General features: G+C 35.5%; 1 protein-coding gene across 2 annotated transcripts in view; it reads left to right on the top strand.

The window, feature by feature from the left end:
- Nucleotides 1-19,400, top strand: part of LOC131432886 (ras-specific guanine nucleotide-releasing factor RalGPS2) — a 64,498-nt gene that overhangs the window by 22,618 nt on the left and 22,480 nt on the right. For both annotated transcript variants that reach the window (XM_058599453.1, XM_058599454.1), the window contains exons 6-7: nucleotides 9,332-9,557; nucleotides 9,621-9,869. In XM_058599453.1, the coding sequence (XP_058455436.1) occupies nucleotides 9,332-9,557; nucleotides 9,621-9,869 (475 nt within the window). The remainder of the gene's footprint in view (nucleotides 1-9,331; nucleotides 9,558-9,620; nucleotides 9,870-19,400) is intronic.

Below are 19,400 nucleotides of genomic sequence, written 5' to 3'. Positions count from 1 at the left end.
CATTTTGCCTTTCTCATATAGAAAGGCTATGCAATGACTGTGAAAACCGACTTTTCAACCGAGGCCCGGAGGGCCGAATGTCATATACCATTCGAGTCAGCTCGACGAACTGAGCAAATGTCTGTGTATGTGTGTATGTGTCCGTGTGTGTGTATGTGTGTATGTATGTAACAAAAATATGCACTCACTTTTCTCGGAGATGGCTGAACCGATTTTCACAAGCCTAGATTCAAATGAAAGGTCCCATAGCCTGCTATTGAATTTCATCTCGATCCGACCTCCGGTTTCGGAGATATTGGATGATATGCACCAAAAAATAGAAAAAATATGCATTCACTTCCTTCAGAACCTGAACCGATTTTCACAAACTAAGATTCAAATAAAAGGTCTTATGGTCCCATAGCCTGCTATTGAATTTAATTTGGATTTGGATGTGAAAATTAAAGAAAAAGTGTGCATTCGATTTTCTCTGAAACAGCTCAACCGATTTTCACAAACTAAGATTCAAATGAAAGGTCTTATAGTTTCCTAAAAATTTCTAGAACATTTTATCTAAAACCGACTTCCGGTTCCGGAACTAAAGCGTGATAAGTGGAACATAACGAATTTCATCAGTATATTTTCACAAACGATGGTCAAAAACAGGTACAAATCCCATAAAACTTTTAGAGCTTGTTAGTTTGCGGACATAAAAGCTTAATTTGGCCCTTGATTTGAATTAAAGCTCATTATATTTAAAGCTACTGTGAAACTTCATCCGGATACGACTTCCGGTTCTGCAGTTAGAGGGCGATGAGTGTCAAAGTTTTCACATCGCCATATAGAATGACATTATGTACCACACCGAAAGAAGATGGAAACACAAAACAAACGATGCGTGCTTTGCTCTATTTTGTACAGGCAAAGAAAACAAAACGGTTACGGATGTCTGTTACTAGTGCGTAATATTGGTAGGATACGGTGCTGCAATTGATAAAAATTATAGTTATTTTATGATCAGTAATACCGTACCGGTGGTGTAATGGTATCAATCATAATAATAATAAAAGTAATAATCCTACTACATGTTTTATGCTGCTGATTCATGCTGTTTAGCTTGACTCACATATGCAGAAGTAACAGAAACGCAGATTCGCTTCGTTTGTTAGATTTCGTTTAATTGAAAGCCTAGGTTTAACTAGATTCAAGACTGTTCCAATTTTTAGGTCATATTTGTTTCTGGCAAACAAACCAACTTCGGCTATTCCGGTCAACTGAATCCGGTTTCGAAAGAATTGCAAATGATGATTAAAAACTGCAAAAAGGATCCACTCACTTTTCTGCAAGATGGCCAGATCGATTTTCACCAACTTATAGGTTCTTATATTTGTAGAGTTTGTTAGATTACGTCCGAACAAACTTTCCTATTTCTGTTCAATGAACAGTTGTTTTTTCGAATTCCGCAGTAATATTTTTGATGTTATGAGTAATATGAAAAAGTCATCACCACTAGGTGGATTAAAACAGGTTTTTTTTCTCGGAAACGGATTACTGAGTATGAATAAGAAATTAGGGACAAGGAATAAGAAATTCAAGAATAGCCAAAACTACAAAAATATGATGGATGTGGAGCTGAAAATTTAGAAAATAATTTAATTACCACTATCTAAGACATGAAATGGAACATTGGTAAGAACAAAAACACCACTGCATACAACTAACTTTTACATTTACGGAAACAAAATGACATGTCAGCAAAAGTTCGGAGTGAAAATAAAGTAGAATGACAACAAAAGACACTTACGAAACACAGTTGGATAGAACCACCGGAATTATGGTAAAACAAGAAATAAACTATGACCCAAGGTAAGAAAACCAAAATAAATAAATAATAAAAACTGTTGGGTTACAATATAATTTCCTTATATTGAACGAGGCGTTTATATGGCGCGCATGCACCAATTCGGCATGATACAAACTAACGAGAAGGGTATACATTTTGGACAGGGCTGTAAAGCTGATTGAAACCCTTTCCTCACAAAAATGTACGGGGATGGGATACATTTTGGACAGGGCTGTAAAGCTGATTGAAACCCCTTCCTCACCAAAATGTAATATAAGGAAACTATAAGTTTCCTCGAACATGAACTGTGAATCAAGACTTCCCGGGCTTAGCAAAGTCTTGGCATTGCAATCCTTTTGTGGAATTTGGCCTTTCTATTTCAACAGACTTCGCAGCCGATTCTTAGCGTACAGAATCATTGCATGTTTAGTACTTTGGATCCTACTGACACTAAGAATCCTTCCAGGTCGGGGCTCGAACATACGACAACTGGCTTGGAGACCAGCGCCCTATGAACCGCCAACCCGGGACTTCAGTATCAGATATTGTTAAAACGTTTACTTGGGAAGTCTGCGAGTGTAGTGGTGCATCCGAGCATCTTGAAACCGGAAAATACTCAGTCGCGCACGAATACTACCATTACAGAAATATTTACTAACAAATGTCCTTCTCCTGTGACACTTGTGGAGTGTGCTGTAGTATATAAGGCCTCTAGTAACAAGTGCTGGACTAACATCCCTTTGCAGTTCTTAATCGATCTACGTTCGGGCCTGGCCGGCGCCGGTACTGATCAAAGAACTCTGGGGTTAACAGAAGATGTACATTAAGGTGAAATGTGACGGAATGCGAAAATCGCGTTTTTGATCAATTATTCAAAAACTAGACCGATTTTCGAAAAACCCAAAACACTTAAGTTTTCGAAAACAAATTTATCATAACTAAGTATTCTTAGAATTTTGAAATTTTGCTTTGCCGAGCCGTAATTGGTTTTTGAAATGTATAAACGGTCACTGTTCCGTCCCACGGGGATGATTTTAGAACTAAAAAGTAGTGTTTGTAGCAGAATTTCACAAAGAATTTGAAAATGCAACTCAAAATTATAAAATTTTAGCTAAAACAACCGAAAATTGAAAAAGTTTACATAAACTTTTCTGCATTTTTTTATTGCTTGCGAGCTGCTGTTTCGTATTGAGGTGGTGTGAGAAATGCACGGTGGGCACGGTGGTATTATATCGTGAGCAAAAATTATATATCAAATAATGACGCGAATTGGGTTTTGTGTTGAAATAAAAACGAGTTGAATACAATAAAATGGGTATTGTAAGAAATCGTTTTTTTTAAGTAGCTTTCATTTATAATGCTAATAATGTCCAACTCTGTTGAGTTCAATGCATTGATGTTGCTGAAGCAATAATGCTTGGCTGTGTAATATCGTAAAACAGGTATTATTTTAGATTGTAGCAATTTTTATAGCAAAACTAAAACTTCAACATTGACAAGCTACTAAATGAAATGTATACAAGCCAAGTATTATCGTTCATTAACCTGATATACAAACAAAGTGATAAACATTGAGGGTCAGCTTCGAGTCAGTCAGCATGGAAAACTTATTGGAATTCATTGATTTTTCAATTATTATGAATACAATGAATCAACGCTTGATTTTGCTTTCAAAATCGATTGAATAATAAGGAACTACGAAATAACTTTATATTCAATTTCGTGCCCCAAATATGTGTTGGAGAAAAGATTCACTAAATAATTTTAACTGCATGGTATGATGAACTATTAGTTATAATTGGAATGTATTCCAATAATGTTATCTAAGAAATTATTAAACTATTGATGATTTCTGGCACCGGAGGCCAGAGGCTGTTTGGTCTTCGATTCGTTATCGTTGAAACAGACATTTCTAAACTCAGGCATATACATGGTTAGCAAGTTAGTCAATACATATAAAAGGTGATTTTTTTGAGGTTAGGATTTTCATGCATTAGTATTTGCTCAGATTTTTTGAGGTTATGATTTTCATGCATTATTATTTGCTCAGTATGCTTTGACATTTCATCATGAATAGACTTACTAACGAGCAACGCTTGCAAATCATTGAATTTTATTACCAAAATCAGTGTTCGGTTCGAAATGTGTCAAATTCGACAAATTTTGTTCAGCGATGAGGCTCATTTCTGGTTGAATGGCTACGTAAATAAGCAAAATTGCCGCATTTGGAGTGAAGAGCAACCAGAAGCCGTTCAAGAACTGCCCATGCATCCCGAAAAATGCACTGTTTGGTGTGGTTTGTACGCTGGTGGAATCATTGGACCGTATTTTTTCAAAGATGCTGTTGGACGCAACGTTACAGTGAATGGCGATCGCTATCGTTCGATGCTAACAAACTTTTTGTTGCCAAAAATGGAAGAACTGAACTTGGTTGACATGTGGTTTCAACAAGATGGCGCTACATGCCACACAGCTCGCGATTCTATGGCCATTTTGAGGGAAAACTTCGGAGAACAATTCATCTCAAGAAATGGACCGGTAAGTTGGCCACCAAGATCATGCGATTTGACGCCTTTAGACTATTTTTTGTGGGGCTACGTCAAGTCTAAAGTCTACAGAAATAAGCCAGTAACTATTCCAGCTTTGGAAGACAACATTTCCGAAGAAATTCGGGCTATTCCGGCCGAAATGCTCGAAAAAGTTGCCCAAAATTGGACTTTCCGAATGGACCACCTAAGACGCAGCCGCGGTCAACATTTAAATGAAATTATCTTCAAAAAGTAAATGTCATGTACCAATCTAACGTTTAAAATAAAGAACCGATGAGATTTTGCAAATTTTATGCGTTTTATTGTTTAAAAAAGTTCTCAAGCTCTTAAAAAATCACCCTGTACATATAACCTCATGTTAATCATTCATAATTACTCATGATTTATAGCTCTAGTGTAAGAGTAATCACTAACAATAATGATTGAATTAGCATATATTCAAAGTATGATGAATTCAAAAATCCAGTACGTCCAGTCTTTTTTACAAGCCAATATAACGAGAGGTAAGCCCACTGCACTCAATCATTGAAAAAAGTTCTTGTTTCTATGTGTCCGTTTTTCTTGGTACGCTTTGTGCGACGGTTCGTTCAACTGAAGCGGATAAAATTTTGCGCGCATTTTATGACGCTACATTTCACCAAAGGATGATTTGTCAGTCCCAGGTCTGATCATCGAGGCATTCTTTGTACGAATTCAGCTAATCCCGATCAGTAACGGGAAAGCAACCAGGGGTGGTCGCTCAAGCTCAAGCTCAATTCGTTAGTAATCCGCAAAATAACGTGGCAACTCTACTAATGAGATGAATATTGGTAGCATAATCCACTGTGTTATCCACCATAATCCCTATCAGGGATGCAAACGGTAGCGGTAGAATACATTTATCCTTGCACGTTCTACACATTCAAAATTCTACAGCCTGCTACAACTGCTTGATGGTACATTTACTGCAGAGAGAGTACCAGCGACGATCAGAACGGTACAGGTAGAAACAAATTTTGCTCTACTTCATTCTACCGTTTCTTGATGGTACGGCCTTGTACTGCTGCTTGAAACTCCCGTAGATTTCAAAAATGTACTGTAGCTTCCTACCGCCAAGGAAAAAAAGTATTCTACTGCGGACAAAAATGTACTCTACTGCGGATGAAAAAGTACTTTACAGCTGCGGACGAAAATGTATTCTACCGCTGTACTTTATGGTGCTTGCTCGGAAGGTGTGTAGTGAAAGGTTGATTGAATTAATCTTTCACATGCATAAGTATTATTTTTGCGTAAAGACGAACTATTTATCTATTTGAACAACTGATTATATTTTATTGAACTAGGAATTCGTTGATATTATTCTTTAATTTTTTTGAACGATGCAATTTGTTATCTGGTATCAAGACCTGTTTTTACATGAAGAATTGCATTTGCATGAACCTGTCTTGTAAATTTTTTGTGTTGACTATGTTGTATGTTTAGAATAATCCAGACTAATAAAAGATTAAAATTTATGGCTATAGAAATGCATTCATCTTACATAGGGTTATTGTACTAATAATCATTTCATTTGTGGAGCTACCACATTATTTTGAGGATTACGCGACTACCAATCAACAAATTATTATAAAATAGAATGAAATATCTTTGTTTCGGCTCTGAAAAATCAGATTACGGCATAATTGTGCATAATACGGGTGTTATTATCTTTACGAATGCACTCAGAATGCACCATATTTCAGCTTATTGTGATACGGAGCTGAAATGAATGAAGGTACCGTTACCCCACTCAGAAAAAAATCAAGTTTTCTGACTCGGGCAATTTCATTTTTTCCCTACATTTTTATTTCTAGTTATATCTTTAATTCAACCGTTTGTGCATTTATGAGGGATTCTTCAAAGAACTTTTTCAATTATCTTCAACGGAAACACAGAAGCTTTTCCTTTAATCTAGCCATGTATACAATATATTTAAGCTGTGTTTACAACCCAATAGAAGCTAGGTTTAATCAAATAAGGACAAGATGAAATTTAATTACCTCTTCGAACCTTTGTCGATGTTACTATCTTTAAAGATGTATTTTTATTGAACGATCAGTATTGCTTGTACAATTTTGAATTTTAATTGATTCCGGTAAAAATGAGGATAAAAAATACAAATGGTAAACTTTTGTTTTACTAATATACTTAGGATGCTTAATAGCGATCATCATCAGCACAAATTAAATTTCGGATAATTACATAATTTACTGAAATTGAAAAGCTAATAAAGATTTCAGGAAGATATAGTCTTCGATATCTGAATATTTTCCATGTTTTGGGAAGTAAGCCTAATGTTTTTTAGAGCACACTTAAATAAATCGATTTTGTGGGACCAAAGATGATATTTTACCAGGTTTTAATCCAAACAGACCAAAATAGTAGTAATGCTCTATAGCTTACCAATATCGTGTATTTACAATTTTTATGTAAATGTCCTCAAACTTAAGTATGGAGTGATAAATAATTCAGTATAAAATTATGAAGAAATAAGTCTCAGCTCAGCTCTACCGAACGATCGGTAAATGATACTTTCTGACTGATCTTATTGTTGAGCTGTTCGAAAGTCAGCAATATTTTACCGATTTTTTCTCATTAGAGGAGGGTGGCCCAAACTTCCCACTGTGGGCTAAGTCGCCATTCCAGCGTTTCTCAGATATAGTGTGGGTGTTAGCTCTACCTAACCTAACCTAACAATTATCATAAAGGTTTCCGTTTGACAGAGTCAGTGCAGTTGAAATTATTTGTGTATCAGAGATTTAATTTTCTTCGAGTTTACTGAAGTGGCTCTAGGCATGTAAATATACTAGATATTTTATAACACTAGGTGCATTTGTTTCTTGGGAAGCTTTCGATTGATATAATCGATTTTGACTCAATTCTGTGTTTAGTGCGTAACAGATTGAAAAGTGTAAAAAACGGAAGTGGTCATAAGTCAACACTTTTCAGGTGGTCCTTAGGTTGCTGTCAGAGAGAACGCGATGTGCGAAGCATCAACTTTTCTCTTTCTAATGCGATATCTTTGGAAAAATAATATAAATGAACAATCAGCTGACGAGGATAGCAAGACAGCGATCATACCAATGGAAATAAATTTGGATGATCTGCATGTTATAACACAGTACAAAACTTTTTTTAATACATATGATTGACGGTAGTACAAATAGAGATAATGAATCTAACTATGGCAGTTTAAGTTACTATTCTAATTTGTTTCTTTAGTACTGTGTTTAATTATTGATTATATTTTATTGTGAACCGCACTCATTAATCCGTTAATTTGTTCTTAAAATAACAAAACCTTCTAACAGGCAGAGTTTCGAGTATTTCCATTCCGAGTGAGTTTTTCATTCATTTCGATCGAAATACTAATTAATTTTATTATTTTGTTCATATCACGGTTTGAATTATCTTATTATTATGTCATTTCGGAACTAGTCTTTCAATTTTATACGAAGTTAGTGAGAATCGATCAAACCATTTCAAAAATATCTTTCGCCCACTACTTTCTGGAACCAGTAAAGTCGAAATGAGTTTACTTGTCCATCAATTAACAAGTCCAGAAAACATGGATAATTTATTGAACTAAACACACAGTCACTGTGCGAACTAAGTGAACTGATTCAAACGGTATAAGGCTCTCGGCCCTACGAGCCTCTATTCAAAAGTTGATTCTCACAGCGATTACATAATTTCTTTATTTGAAATACATAAATGATTCTGCAATTTAATAAGTTTACTTCAAAACATTTTTTGTTCGAGAAACATAATTCATTAATACCCTCTGGAAAAACCAACCATTAATACCTCCTGGCAACGATCAAAAGCTTAAAACCGGGGTTAAATAAATGATATTAGCAATACTATTTTATAAACATTCTAAATAAGCGAAAATCACCTTTGAAATAGCGATGAATATAGGCAATGTGCTGCGCTTACTGTTCTTCGATACCACTGTTAACAACCGCGGTAAAGTACATTTTTCTATCGCACTAATGTACTTTTTTCTACAGCGGCAAAGTACATTTTTCTACCGTAGCGAGCTACATTTTTTGTGCTATAGTAGCGCGAACAAGGAGACAGTAAAATTTAGAAAGATAGAATTTCTACCTACCTCAAGCGGCGGTGATTTCGGCGGTAGTTTTTAACGCGATATTGCTTTGCATGCCTACTGCAATAGAATTTTAGTTTGGATGCAGCATCGTGGTACAGTACGAATAATAGAAAATGTAAATGCGGGTTAACAGACTACAGTAATAAAGAAGGGGAGGCAGTTTGCATCCCTGATCCCTATTAAATAAATGTAGGTGCTGAAATGATTAAATATGGGACTACTCTAGTTGTAGGGACAAATTAACTTAGGTAGAGTTTTTTAACTTTTTTCGAGCAAAATGCATGGTTTTAATTATTAGTACCAAAAACATGGGACAGTTACGCGTAAAACGGCAGAGCAGTGTTACACGGTATTGGAAAACGTATATTGGCATTTTCTTCGATATTTTTATTGTAGGGCTATTGTACCAATGATCATCTTATTAGTCGAGTCATCATGTTGTTTAGCCGATTATTCGGTTTTCAATCAACGAATTATGATAAAATTGAATTTACTTCGGCTCTAAGATGCTCTCATAGGGACGCGGAAGCTCCAAAGCTTTCTATATGAGGAAGGGGATATACATATATATATATATATATATATATATATATATATATATATATATATATATATATATATATATATATATATATATATATATATATATATATATATATATATATATATATATATATATATATATATATATATATATATATATATATATATATATATATATATATATATATATATATATATATATATATATATATATATATATATATATATTTATATGTGTGTATGTATGTTGCGTATAAACCTAACGTAAACACTTTTTTATCGCAGGCTTGTTTTTGACTGATTTAGTTTACATAGATTTGGCCCATCCACATAAAGGTGGTTTAGAGCCTGAGCAACGCAAAATCAAAATGAATAATATTTTGAGGGTGATATCAAATTACCAAGGATCAGACTACTCATACATTCAACCTGTGGCAAAGACGTTCAATTATCTAAATTCCGTCCGATACATTGAGGAACTACAAAATATTTTCGAAGATGATCAATACAAGTATTTTTTTCATTAGTTCAACTTCCAAAATATGATTATTTATTCATTTTCAAACATTTACAGGAAATCTTTAAAATTAGAACCATTACCTTCCTCATTATCATCATCGGTGGAAGTGAACATTAAAAATGGAAGCAATAAACAAACATCCTCCAGTGCTGTTGCTGACAATGTGCAAACGAATCCCTCTAGCCTTGCTTTTTTGAATTTATCTCCGGCTAAATCGAATTCAATGCGTTTCACCAGCTCAACACTTAACTCATCTTCAAACAAGTTTATCGGGCATAGGAAATGTCGCAGTTTAGGTACGAAGTAAGTACACGCTTTTCCATTAACATTTTACCCAAAAACACTGACCAATATTCGAGGTTTTACGAACTTAATGTTGCGGATTTATAAATTCCATTATATATATATATATATATATATATATATATATATATATATATATATATATATATATATATATATATATATATATATATATATATATATATATATATATATATGTATAATAATTATGCGTAAAACGGCTGTATACCAGTTATCAGAACGTATCCGGTTATCTGGCGGTGCTGCACTCTCAGATTAAAACGATGTAGAAATATAAACGCTATGCAGAATTTGAATGGCATTCGAGTTAAGCACAGTATAAAAAACAATTCACATGTGCGGCTTTTTTGGGGCAAGCGGAGGCCCGTTGTGGCGCCAAAGGAAATTTCGAATACATACGTCCGATGTTTTCCACATACCGTATGTGAAAATGTCTTGTTTTTTTTTTTGAATTTGGCATCGGTTCGAATCGAATGAAAATCGAAATGGTAGGTTCCCATGATTGACATGTAACCCAAGCAACAAATTTCTTGATAATGTTCTACGAACGAAACGAATACAATCTGCGGCAAATCCATCAGAGAATTCGTCATTCGTGCAGCAAAGTGATTTACTCGGTCAGCAGTCAAGTATTGGTTCGTGCGATTGTATTGTTGAAACGTCCGTCTGTGTTGTCAATTGAATTGTATACACAATTAAATAAATAATATGAAATAAACTTGGAGTAGGTAATGTCAAAGACATAACGAGAGATTGACGTAAGACTGCAAACGAGCTAAATAAAAATTTTGTGTCCTAATACTACTCAAGTTCCTGCAGCTGATATTGTTCATTGAAAATACTGTAATAAATTTTGTCTTTTTTACGTGGAACCATATTATATTTATCCTAGAGAAAATTTACGTTTGTCCTATCGCGAGCGCTAAATATTTCCAAACGATCTCGGATGCAAATATTACCATCTTGATATCGTCACTGTGTGTGTACACGATTTTAAGAGCGAAGAATGCTATCTCAGCCATGAGATAAATTAACTTCAAAACTCTACATACTGGTTACGCTATAAGAACGAAAAAGAGGATACATCCAGATAGTTACTACTCATACTACTCATTGAATTTTTCACGTACTTTATTCACTTTCTTGAAATAAATGTGTGTCTACCGGATTATATTTCTTCTCGAGAGATATAAAGTAAGCTACCAGCGTAGATTTGCGTTGAGATAGATGAACACGAAACAGGGCTGCTGTCATATCATAAGTTGTATGAGCATTTAGACGACTGTCATGTAATTGATGAATGAAAAAGTACAAAATATTCTACGATAAGCAATACTGCATTCTTAAACAAGGATTACATATATCATGCTTAGAAACTACTTAGTGGGGATGTTAGATAAAATTGTCCATGGGAAGCGTAACACTGTCAAAGACACACATCTCACATTTTCAATCAGCGGTGAAATATATGTCAGGTTAAACATGTATTTGAGAGAAATTCAACCGCCGTTTCCGAGCCAGATCAGAAAAATTTGAGTATTCCTTTACGATTCAGGAAATCAATTTACCATTATTTCGATAATTACAAGCCTCTTTTTCGAACCATATTCACTGATGCGGGACAAATTTGCCGTAATAAGATTCATCTTAACCTTATCAAGTTAATACGAATTGCCACCTAATGACGGCCTTTCAGGCAAGTGACAGTCTCTCTTCATCTACCCTCTATTTCGAACTCTTCTTAACACACCGAATACCATGGGGGTAAAACAAGTGGAAACGCTAATTCTGACTGACTATATCTTAGCCATTTTTGGACCGATTCCAAAACATTAGAAAGATAGATTCATTCGGAATAAAATCCATTTGAAACGATGGAAAACCGAATATTCTACTCAAAGTTATTATAAAAAGTTCCACCTAAAGTCTGTTGAAAAAAGTGGGAACGCTTTCTTTGGCTGGCCATATCTCAGCTGTTAGAAGTCCGATTTTGAAAATTTGTTTATCATTAGATAGATACATCTATCGCAACAGAAATGTAACAGAAAAAATCACTTTGGTTATGAAAGTTATGATCAAAAACGTTACCAAAAGTCCTAGCATAAATTGTCGAAAACTTCGTATTTTCGACATACCTTTAAATTCAATGCGTCGACATATGCATTTTTATATACCACCATATGTACACCAATCGATTAAATTTAATACCAGCTATGACCTACGGGAAAAAATAGTTTCAAATTTACTACAGGAATTCCAAAAACTTGATATTTCACAGAAATTTCAATATTAAAATGAAATTAAACCTGTTTAACACTTAGCATGAAATTCATATCGAACATTTAGGCATTGTTGATGTTGTCGATTGAATATTGCTTCAATTAAAATTTTTAACAGGAAATTCTATCATATCTACTAAAAATCTCAAGAAATTTTGAATTTTTACAGAAATTTTTGAATCTTAGATTTTTTTTTGTGACTTAGCTAAGCACGCATTCAAGAATGTTCGTGTACCAACCGACTAAATTTACTTTCAGCTAAATTTGCAAGATTTGACGTAAGCGAACGTCTAAGAAATTTTGCTTACCAACTCCATGAACTTGTGAAATTTGCATGCAACGTGTGAAATTTTAGGAGTAAAATCTTATATTCACATCAAAATCTCAAAAAATCTACATTTTCGTGGAAGTTTTCGAATTTAATAGATTGGAAAATATGAAACAAACATCTATGATCTTTTATGTAGATTTTTCATATCTTAACAGTACTAGGAACTTGAACATAACGAGGAATGCAAAGAAAACATCCAAGCTTTTGTGTTCATCAATCGATTGAACTCAGAAACAGGTAAGAATTTTACAGTGAAAGAAAACCAAGAAGATAGAAAGTTACGCGTACTACTAAGGATACCATGAATCAACATTAGCGACCGTTCATAAACTACGTAGACTAAATCTGGTACTTTTCAACTCCTCCGTCCCCCTCGTAGATTTTCGTAGACTTTTCTCGCAATTTTAAAGCGTTGTCATAAAGTCGCAGTTATTTAAGATATACAATAAATCTCAAGCGGCTTTACTGGATGAACGATAAGAAAGAAAATGTATTTCCTTGTAGAGTGATTAAAATTAACAATTTTACGGGTGGAAATAGTTAGCAGGTTCAATTTCAACCTCTAGGCATGGAGAGTGGTCATTAACGTTATTACAAAGCTCATGTTTTAAGTCGGTTTTGTTTGTTGTTTTTTAATCAATCGAAGGAAACGCGCGGACGAGCAATTAAGCTAATCTGAATGTCTTAAAAAATTACAACTAATTATGAGACAACGTTAAAACCCCCCTCCGTCCTCGTAAACTAACGTAGACTTTCGTGAGATCTTTTTTTATTGTCATTATAATTGCTTCTAATCACAGCATGATCGAGCTTGATCAGATTGCATATTAATCCTCCGCGCATAGAAAAAACGGTACAAGAGTGAGAGCAAAATTGTGAGTGGGAGCAAGAGTGCGAGTATTTATGTGAAACAGCGTCAGTAAGAGTGTCCTCGCCGACGAGTTGGCCAACGAAAGAATAAGCGGTGGATTATGCACGATAGGAGTGATCGGTGTTTCATCGTCACTCACAGAAGAGCACTGCCATAACAAAATAAAGGATGGAAATAACCATGGGGAGCACACTCACACGGGAGTTTTAGATGTACTGATGGCACACGAGTGAGAAATATCTGCACAATATGAGCGATCTTAGCAACACTGCATAAAACAATGTTTTCTCAAAGTTATTTCCAACCGAAGTCTTTTGAGAAAAGGCAGAAACATTTACTTTGACTAACCCAATCTCAGCCGTTTATTATTTAGTTAGTTTTTTAATCCGTAGAGAGCTAGATCTGTCATAAAATAAATAGAATGAATTTATTTTTAATTACACATATCTCCTACCATCTCTTACCTTACCTAACAGCTATAGTCCTGGTGTGTTTTGCTGTATCAAGCATACGTCTCAACATAACTCGGTTCATGGTTGCTCGTCGCCAGCCACTCATGGCACGGCTGACGATATTCGCTGTTGTTATCATTATTGGCGGTCACCAGTTAGCTCAAATACAAAAGCTCGTCAACCACCTCGATATCGTCACCATCTATCAATATTTGTGATGGGAGGCGTAATTTTTGTTCTATAGAGACTCTTCCTCTCATGTATTTTGTTCTTCAAGCATCTTTGACCAGTCCGATACGATAAATATTTCCGTCATTTTCTCAAGGTTACGTGTCACAATATCAACACCGTCAGCGAAGCCAAAAAAAGCGGTCTTTGGAAAGATCGTACCACTCGTATCGATCCTATCCGCTTGGTACAGTCCTAAGGAATTCGTAGCTATTGACGATGGACGACGGCAAAGGATCTGAGAGAGTACCTTTTAGGCGAAATTCCATTCCTGCGGTAGAATCTCTTCCTTTCAAATCTTGGAAATCATCCAGTGCAACGCTCTAGTCAGTGCTTCTCCTCCATGTTTGAGCAGCTCGCCTGGAAATTGGTCGTTGTCCGCGGCTTTGTTATTTCTCAGCTTACTGATTTCCTCACTTATCTCCGACAGATCAGCTGCTGGGAATCTGTCGCTGGCTGAGCGTGCACCCAAATTAATTCCTGTGTAGTTCTCTGTATCATGCGCTTCGCCATTCAAATGCTCGTTTTAGTACTGATTCCACCTTCCACCGTGAGGTGACAACGTTCGGTCATGAGAAGATTACCACTGGTTTTTCGATAACCTAGTACGGTTGAAGCAGTGCTACTTATGGCGGATTTTGTATTCCTCCAGCCGTTTTCAAGAGTTTCCGCGCCAAGCTGCTCTTCGGGTGGTAGCACTAGCTCCAGTTGTTGCGCGTATTCCTCTGCAGTACGAACGCTACGTAGCTGCTCGAGATTGAGTCCCGGCGTTCCTGTACGAATTCACACTCTATAGTTTTGAGCGCATACAAACTGCGACAAGATAGTGGTCAGAATCAATGTTCGCACTGCGGTTAGTGTGGGCATTGATGACGTCGGAAAAGAATCGCTCGCCGATGAGAACGTCGTCGTTTTCATTTTCCGTATGTTGATCAATTGACCTCCAGGTAGCTTTTCAGGATATCTTGGCGGTTGAAGAAGGTGCTTCGGATCATTATTCCTCTAGAGGCTGCATAGTGTTGTCATTTGTTGCCGCTTGTAGACTTTCTAGCCCAATCACAGGCCTGTAAATTGCCTCCCGGCCTACCTGAGCGCTCATGTCGCCTTCTGTTCCGCCCAACAAAGTTCCTGCAATGTTTCGACAGCGAAACCGCGGATTTGAAGCTCATCATGCAGCATTTGGTCGTATCCAGGGAATCCAAGCGATTTGCTGTTCCATGGCCAGTACCATGGAGCGATTTGCAGTTGCAAGGCCAGTACCAACCCCCCTGTTTCGCCGAAGGACCATCGAGTCAGCCCTGTTTAGAGTCCCACGCAAACACAAGGACGGTAATCAGTCGCTCCTAACGCGGAGAACAGACGCTGCATCGAGCCGCCCCTAACATGGGAAACAAACGTTCGGATAGGTTCGCTTTCCGTGAAGAGGAGACAAGCCCTTCTTCTCTGTCAGCATACGACCAAGGTTACACGGGGGTTGGATACCCGATCTTTCCTATGGTTACTCGTACCCCAGCCGGTACCGCGGAAGGTAGGAATAGGAGTTATTGAACAAGAGGCTAAGAACCACTTTGGGGCCTGTATTACGCAATGTTCAGTTTAAATTTTTTACTGCTATTTTCGGTACGTCTTCTGTTTTTAGTTTCGACGCTTTTGAGTGACGGTTTGATATTTTGTACACTTAGAACCCAATAATTCCGGACCCGGAAGTCGGAGCAGGCTATTGACCACGAGACTGTTCATTTGAACCTTGTGTTTGTGAAAATCGGTCCAGCCATGAGTCATTGATAAACTCGACGAACTGAGTCGAATGGCATATGAAACAATTTTTGTTAGTCCAATTTCTAAGTGATTGCATAATCATCATATACGAGAAAGGTAAAACGAAATAACCTCAAGAATATTAGAAGTATTTGGCACTTAGCAAAGAATGTAATAAGAATATTCAAGCTATCATTTTCACATAAAAATATTTTCATATTTACAACAAAAATGTATAATATTGACACTATCCCAAAAATTTTAGAAGTAGGGGAAAATGTTCGGTTGCCGGCAACCCACCGTAACTTTTTACGGAAAGCAGAGAGCGTCATTCCGACAAATGTCATGTGTGTGTAATAGCAGCACGTTTTTTTTGCCGAATACCAAAGCAAACAGACGCTTGTACTTTTTGCTCCGCTCAAAACAAATTTTAATAGCGTGAAAATCAACACAAAAGTTTTTTATGACTTTTTTATATCATCACTTATGAGGTGAAATCGACTTATTTCGTGATTTAATACCGGATGTTATCAAAAATTTTCGCAACCAAAGTTTTGTTTCGTCATTTTCAAAATGTCTGCCGATTTCGGTTACCGGCACCCCAAGGTGTTCGGTCACCATCAGACAATGAAGACTTTTGTCCAAAACGCCTCCGAAAAGAATAAATTCCGTTTTTTCTTTGAATAGTTGCAGTCTTTACTTATATTTTTCCATTTTAGCGAAATTTCTTGGGGTGCCGGTAACCGAACACCTTTTTTGAAATGACCAAAATTTATCACTTTACTAAAATGATAATCAGATTTTTCCAATCGATTGCATCAACTTGGTTTATTATTCGGTTGTTAGCTAGGAACTTTAGCTAATTGATGTATAAGTGTCTGCATAATGTGAACTTTTTTTTTTTTTTTTTTTTTTTTTTTTTTTTTTTTTTTAAATAACTATTTATTGGAATATGAGTTAAAATTAAATTATTAAGATTTAAATTGGGTGTTCAGCCACAAGTGGTGACTTTTCAGCCCTGTTATATATATATATATATATATATATATATATATATATATATATATATATATATATATATATATATATATATATATATATATATATATATATGATTTGGTTTTTACCATGAAGACATCATTTGCTTCCGCAATTCTGAGATTTTTGTGTAGGGAAAATTCTAAACCAACTTGTATTGTGTAATGGGGAAAAGGAACTTATATACTAACTTACTAACTAATACAGAGAGCGAATCGATTCAATTGAAGATTGCATCGATTTTTGTCGGAATTTGCTTATAATATTATGTGACATTACATCTAATGGTTCTATATTTGTGAGTCTGTGTAACTCATTTGTACTAAACCAGGGAGGACGCTTCAGAATCATTTTCAGAATTTTATTCTGAATCCTTTGAAGCGTTTTCTTCCTGGTGGAACAACAGCTTGACCAAATTGGTACCGCATAAAGCATGGCTGGTCTGAAAATTTGTTTATAAATTAACAATTTGTTTTTTTAGACAGAGCTTAGAATTTCTGTTTATAAGAGGATATAAACATTTAATATATTTATTACACTTTGCCTGGATTCCTTCAATGTGATCCTTGAAAGTGAGTTTTTTGTCATACGTTAATCCTAAGTATTTAGCTTGATCAGACCATGTCAATTCCAAGCCATTTAATTTGAGAATGTGATTATTGTTTGGTTTAAGAAAAGAAGCTCTTGGCTTGTGAGGAAAGATAATTAATTGCGTTTTTGCTGCATTTGGTTTAATTTTCCATTTTGACAGATAATCACTGAAAATATTTAAACTTCTTTGTAGGCGACTGCAGATCACTCTTAGATTTCTACCTGTGGCTAACAGACTTGTGTCGTCACAGAATAGCGATTTCTGACAACCAACGGGTAGATTTGGAAGATCAGAAGTGAAAATATTATACAAGATTGGAGCTACACTCGAACCCTGCGGAACACCGGCTCGTACGGGTAGCAATTCAGATTTACAATTCTGATAGCTAACCTGAAGAGTACGATCAGTTAAATAATTTTGAATCATTTTGATCAAATAAATAGGAAACTGGAAATCAGACATTTTTGCTATTAAACCTTTGTGCCAAACACTGTCGAATGCTTTTTCTATGTCTAGAAGAGCAACTCCAGTGGATAACCCAGAAGATTTATTTGTTTTTATCATGTTCGTAACTCTTACAAGTTGATGAGTAGTTGAATGTTCATGACGAAATCCAAACTGCTCTGGTAAAAAAATTGAATTCTCATTTATATGAGTCATCATTCTCAACAAGATAATTTTTTCAAAAAGTTTACTGATAGAAGAAAGTAAGCTAATTGGTCGATAGCTTGATGTTTCTGCTGGGTTTTTATCAGGTTTTAGGATAGGAATTACTTTAGCGTTTTTCCATCTTTTTGGGAAGTAAGCTAATGAAAAACACTTGTTGAAAATTTTAACCAGGAGTCTCAAGGCAACATCGGGAAGATTTTTAATAAGAATATTAAAAATTCCATCATTACCAGGAGCCTTCATGTTTTTGAGTTTCCTAATAATTGATTTAATTTCATCAAAATTCGTCTCAATAATGTCATCGTGTGATAACACTTGGGTTGAAATATGATCATACTTCAGTGAGACTTCATTTTCAATAGGACTCACAACGTTTAAATTAAAATTGTGGACACTCTCGAACTGCTGAGCTAGCTTTTGAGCTTTTTCACCATTTGTAAGAAGTATTTGATTTCCTTCCTTGAGAGCAGGAATTGGTTTCTGAGGTTTCTTAAGAACCTTAGAAAGTTTCCAGAAAGGTTTAGAATATGGTTTAATTTGTTCAACTTCTTTAGCGAAATTTTCATTTCGCAAAAGAGTAAATCTATGTTTAATTTCTTTTTGTAAATCCTTAACTATGTTTTTCATAGCAGGATCACGAGAACGTTGATATTGTCGTCGACGAACATTCTTCAACCGAATGAGCAGTTGAAGATTGTCATCGATGATAGGAGAATTTAATTTAGTTTGAGCTTTGGGAACTGAAAGATTTCTAGCTTCGATAATATAATGATTCAAATTATCAATTGCTGTGTCGATGTCCGCAGAATTTTCTAAAATAGTTTCATCATCCACATGATTTTCAATGTGAGATCTGTAATTCAACCAATTAGCTCTATGATAGTTGAAAATATAACTAATTGGATTAATTATGGCTTCGTTGGAAAGTCTGAATGTTACAGGAAGATGATCTGAGTCAAAGTCAGCATGAGTAATCGGTTCACTACAAATGTGACTTTGATCTGTTAGAACCAGATCAATTGTAGACGGGTTTTTCACGGAAGAGAAACAAGTAGGATTACTGGGATGAAGAACTGTGAAGTAACCAGCTGAGAGTTGATTATGAAGTATTTTACCATTACTGTTATTTTGCCTACAATTCCACTGGACATGCTTAGCATTTAAGTCCCCTATTACGAAAAATTTCGATCGATATCTTGTAAGTTTTTGCAAATCGCCTTTAAAGAAATTTAATTGTTCGCCGGTGCATTGGAATGGCAAATATGCTCCAGCGATGAAATAAATTCCATGAA

This window comes from Malaya genurostris, chromosome 2, assembly GCF_030247185.1.
Source record: "Malaya genurostris strain Urasoe2022 chromosome 2, Malgen_1.1, whole genome shotgun sequence".
In the NCBI taxonomy this organism is placed as follows: Eukaryota; Metazoa; Arthropoda; class Insecta; order Diptera; family Culicidae; genus Malaya; species Malaya genurostris.
The sequence above is the reverse complement of the archived record's forward strand: the minus strand, read 5'-3'. Positions and strand labels throughout refer to the sequence as shown.